Source organism: Colobus angolensis, unplaced genomic scaffold (assembly GCF_000951035.1).
Source record: "Colobus angolensis palliatus isolate OR3802 unplaced genomic scaffold, Cang.pa_1.0 Scaffold418, whole genome shotgun sequence".
Lineage (NCBI taxonomy): Eukaryota > Metazoa > Chordata > Mammalia > Primates > Cercopithecidae > Colobus > Colobus angolensis.
The window spans coordinates 221291-225713 of NW_012117577.1; the positions used below are offsets into that span (position 1 = coordinate 221291).

Consider the following 4423-nt stretch of genomic DNA (forward strand, 5'->3'; position numbering starts at 1 on the left):
TATCTTTTGAACCAGTTTTGTCTTCCTACCGGCTCTCCAATTACTGTGTTAAATAAAACCTACCATAGGAACATTATGTTTCTTAATAAAATTTCACTTTGCTGATAAAAAATAATAATAATAATAATAATAATAATAATTTAGGTCGGGAACATCTCTTCTCCTTTAATTAAAGTATTAGGAGGTTAAAAACAATTTCAGCCAAGAGTACAGGAAAAAAAAACAACTATGAAGTTTTACAACATGGGTAAATTTTTAAAGTAAAATAAGTACCTTAAGTAAAAATAAAATTATTACCTATAGATCCATTGGCTAAGGAAATATATTTCTAAGAAACTTTTCATTGAAATTCTTTGTTAGTATCTTCTTCTAATAATTCTTTTCTCTTTGTTATGCATCTTTTATATGCTATTGTTGTGTTTTTAAATTATTAACCTTTGATTTCATTTAATTATCACAAAGCTACATTAAATGCTATATTAAAAATAATATTTTCTTTCAAGAGATAATCTGAAGAGTTATCCACTGTTTATTATGGTTCAAATGCATGAATATTTTTTCCATAGTTTAAGTTTACTGATAAATAAAAACCACTCCCTGTTCTTGTACATGAGTTTGTTAAAGTGTATGTATTATTAATATGTATAAATCACAACAAATCTGCTTTGTTTCGTGCAAAACAAGTGAATTGTTTATTGTATTCATATTACATCTCTTTACTCACAGTCCTGCAGATGCATATCTTTAGAGGTAAAAGCTGATGATATCCCTCTGTGGTTTTTGTGATGACAGTATACAGAATTAGGATAAAAATGAACAGAATTAACAATGTTCTGTTGTTTTTATTCTGATGCACTTAACACGTTTTTCAGTAGTGTAGTCACATAAAATGAAACTAAAATAAATTGTATACTGAATAAGAAAAAAAAATAACAAAAATGTCCTTAATGCTATGTAGAATTAAACTCCTTTTAAAGAAAAATAATCATCTGCCATAATATTGAGTAAGTTCAGTTCTGAAAGATAACATTTTTCATGTATCATTCTCAATTAAATGAGGCAGGACTGATTTTAATTGGCAAAGTGTTGTGTCCAGTCACTGTGCCTACCTTTTTAAAAATACTGCACAATGATATATTTTTAAAACTTCACCTCTGACAGAATGATCTTTGATGTAATGTTTATGTTCAACTTTAATACATTACTTTAATTTTTGTCATATTTTTGATTTGCAGATTGCTCTGGGAACAGTTACTAATGTGGAAGAAGCAGTGAAGTGGATAAGTTACACTTATCTTTATGTACGGATGAGAGCAAATCCATTAGCATATGGCATCAGTCACAAGGCTTATCAGGTAGAAAATTCATTTATTAAAAAAAAAAGTTCAGACCTTCTTTTTAGTTCTTTCATGACATGAGGATAGATATTTGTTTGCTGCTGTTACCTCATCTGGAAAGAGGTACCTAGAAGAAAAACAAGAGATTTAATATTTTTCAAAAAATTAGATAGGCTCCTGTAGTTATTAGGCAGGCTATATTTAAATATCTTTTTCTACAAATACTTATATTAATCTTTGTACTATTATCCATGTATTCAAATATATTTCTAATTGATATTAATATTTTGGTGTGATTTTTTAAACTATGAGAAATTTCATTTTAGAATGAATTAGGTATGAGGAAACTTATAGACCATATTTGATAATCGGCTTAGGTTATATACAATCTGTTCCTCTTATCAAGTCTCTTCTAATCCCTATTCTGAAATTTAAATATACCATTAAGGAGTTACTATCTTAACAGTTTGAGGACTGGAATCAGTTCCACTACTCAAGTTCATATACATAGACTGAGAATTAGGTGAATTTGATAGCAGTTCTTCTGATGAACTTTCCAATGGCTTACAGATTCTGTGAAATCTTGTCTTTCCCTTATAACTCAGCTTCATATATTGTAAATGTATCCTAATTGCAGATAAAATACAGTTGTTGTCTAACGAAAACATTATTCTACAATGATCATATGGATATTTACTAGTATTAAGTCAAAATTCATAAAAAAGTTGAACTTTGTTCAAAATTAGAGTTTCCCCTAATTTGCTCTAACTTAGTTTTTATATAAATCCTGTTGTGTTATCAAAGCAGTTGCCAATTTTTAAAATTTTGTTTCTTTTATTTTTTTCTTTCCCTATGCAGTGGATTTTGCCACGGGAATATTGAAACTTAAGGCTTGGGGAAAGAAAAATAAGAAAAGCAGCAGCAGCAATTAGTTCTGAGGCTGTTAAATCTGAAGCCATTATTAGGTTATTATACTTAGATTTACTCTAGATGGGACTTAACTACCTTTCTTCTTCTTAGTTGAAATTTGTGGTAATCTTTAAATGAATGTTTAGGTTTACAGCCAAAGTGCTCTGTTATAAAATATAACTGCACTATAACCTGTAAACTTACACATGTAAAGAATATGGCACTAGTTATTCTCATCACAAGTATGAGCATTTTGAGAAGAGTCAGTGGCACTATTAAAATGTTTTGGGAACTCCCCGGAGCAAGATGGTTGAATAGGAACAGCTCCAACCTCCATCTCACAGCGCGAGCGACACAGAAGACACAGAAGGGTGATTTCTGCATTTTCAGCTGAGGTGCAGACCGACACCTCACATCTCACACGGGGGTTACACCCCTGAGAAGAAGCTTCCAGAGCAAGAATCAGACAGCAGCACTCGCTGTTCAGCAATATTCTTTCTTCTGCAGCCTCCGCTGCTGATACTCAAACAGGGTCTGGAGTGGACCTTAAGCAATCTCCAACAGACCTACAGCTGAGGGTCCTGACTGTTAGAAGGAAAACTAACAAACAGAAAGGACACCCACACCAAAACCCTATCAGTACGTCACCATCATCAAAGACCAAAGGCAGATAAAACCACAAAGATAGGGAAAAAACAGGGCAGAAAAGACGGAAATTCAGAAAATCAGAGCGCATCTCCCCCTCCAAAGGAATGCAGCTCATCGCCAGCAATGGATCAACGCTGGACGGAGAATGACTTTGACGAGTTCAGAGAAGAAGGCTTCAGTCAATTAAACTCCTCAGAGCTAAAGGAGGAACTACGTACCCAGCGCAAAGAAACTAAAAATCTTGAAAAAGGAATGGAAGAATGGATAACTAGAATAATCAATGCAGAGAAGGCCATAAACGAACCGACAGAGATAAAAACCATGACACGAGAAATACGTGAAAAATACACAAGCTTCAGTAACCGACTCGATCAACTGGAAGAGAGAGTACCTATGATTGAAGATCAAATGAATGAACTGAAGCGAGAAGAAGAGAAGTCTAGAGAAAAAAAAGGAAAAAGAAATGAACAAACCCTCCAGGAAGTATGGAATTATGTGAAAAGACCAAGTCTACGTCTGATTGGGGTGCCTTAAAGTGAGGGGGAAAATGGAACCAAGTTGGAAAACACTCTTCAGGATATCATCCAGGAGAACTTCCCCAACCTAGTAACGCAGGCCAACATTCAAATTCAGGAAATACAAAGAACGTCACAAAATACTCCTCGAGAAGAGCAACTCCAAGACACATAATTGTCGGATTCACCAAAGTTGAAATGAAGGAAAAAATGTTAAGGGCAGCCAGAGAGAAAGATCGGGTTACACACAAAGGGAAGCCCATCAGACTAACAGCAGATCTATTGGCAGAAACTCTATAAGCCAGAAGAGTGTGGGCCAATATTCAACATTCTTAAAGAAAAGAATTTTAAACCCAGAATTTCATATCCAGCCAAACTAAGTTTCATAAGTGAAGGAGAAATAAAATTCTTTACAGACAAACAAATGCTTAGAGATTTTGTCACTACCAGGCCTGCCCTACAAGAGACCCTGAAGGAAGCACTAAACATGGAAAGGAACAACTGGTACCAGCCATTGCAAAAACATGCCAAAATGTAAAGACCATCGATGCTAAGAAGAAACTGCATCGACTAACGAGGAAAATAACCCGCTAATATCACAATGACAGGATGAAGTTCACACATAACAATATTAACCTTAAATGTAAATGGAGTAAATGGTCCAACTAAAAGACACAGACTGGCAAATTGGATAAAGAGTCGAGACCTATCAGTTTGCTGTATTCAGGAGACCCATCTCACATGCAGAGACATACATAGGCTCAAAATAAAGGGATGGAGGAAGATCTACCAAGCAAATTGGAGAACAAAAAAAAGCAGGTGTTGCAATCCTAGTCTCTGATAAAACAGACTTTAAGGCATCAAAGATCAAAAGAGACAAAGAAGGCCATTACATAATGGTAAAGGGATCAATTCAACAGGAAGAGCTAATTATCCTAAATATATATACGCCCAATACAGGAGCACCCAGATTCATAAAGCAAGTCCTTAGAGACTTACAAAGAGACTTAGACT

The 4423-nt window shown here is 34.3% G+C and overlaps 1 protein-coding gene across 1 annotated transcript in view; it reads left to right on the forward strand.

The window, feature by feature from the left end:
* Positions 1-4423, forward strand: part of ASCC3 (activating signal cointegrator 1 complex subunit 3) — a 367201-nt gene that overhangs the window by 213610 nt on the left and 149168 nt on the right. The window contains exon 16 of the mRNA XM_011956428.1: positions 1236-1355. Coding sequence (XP_011811818.1) covers positions 1236-1355 — 120 coding nt within the window. The remainder of the gene's footprint in view (positions 1-1235; positions 1356-4423) is intronic.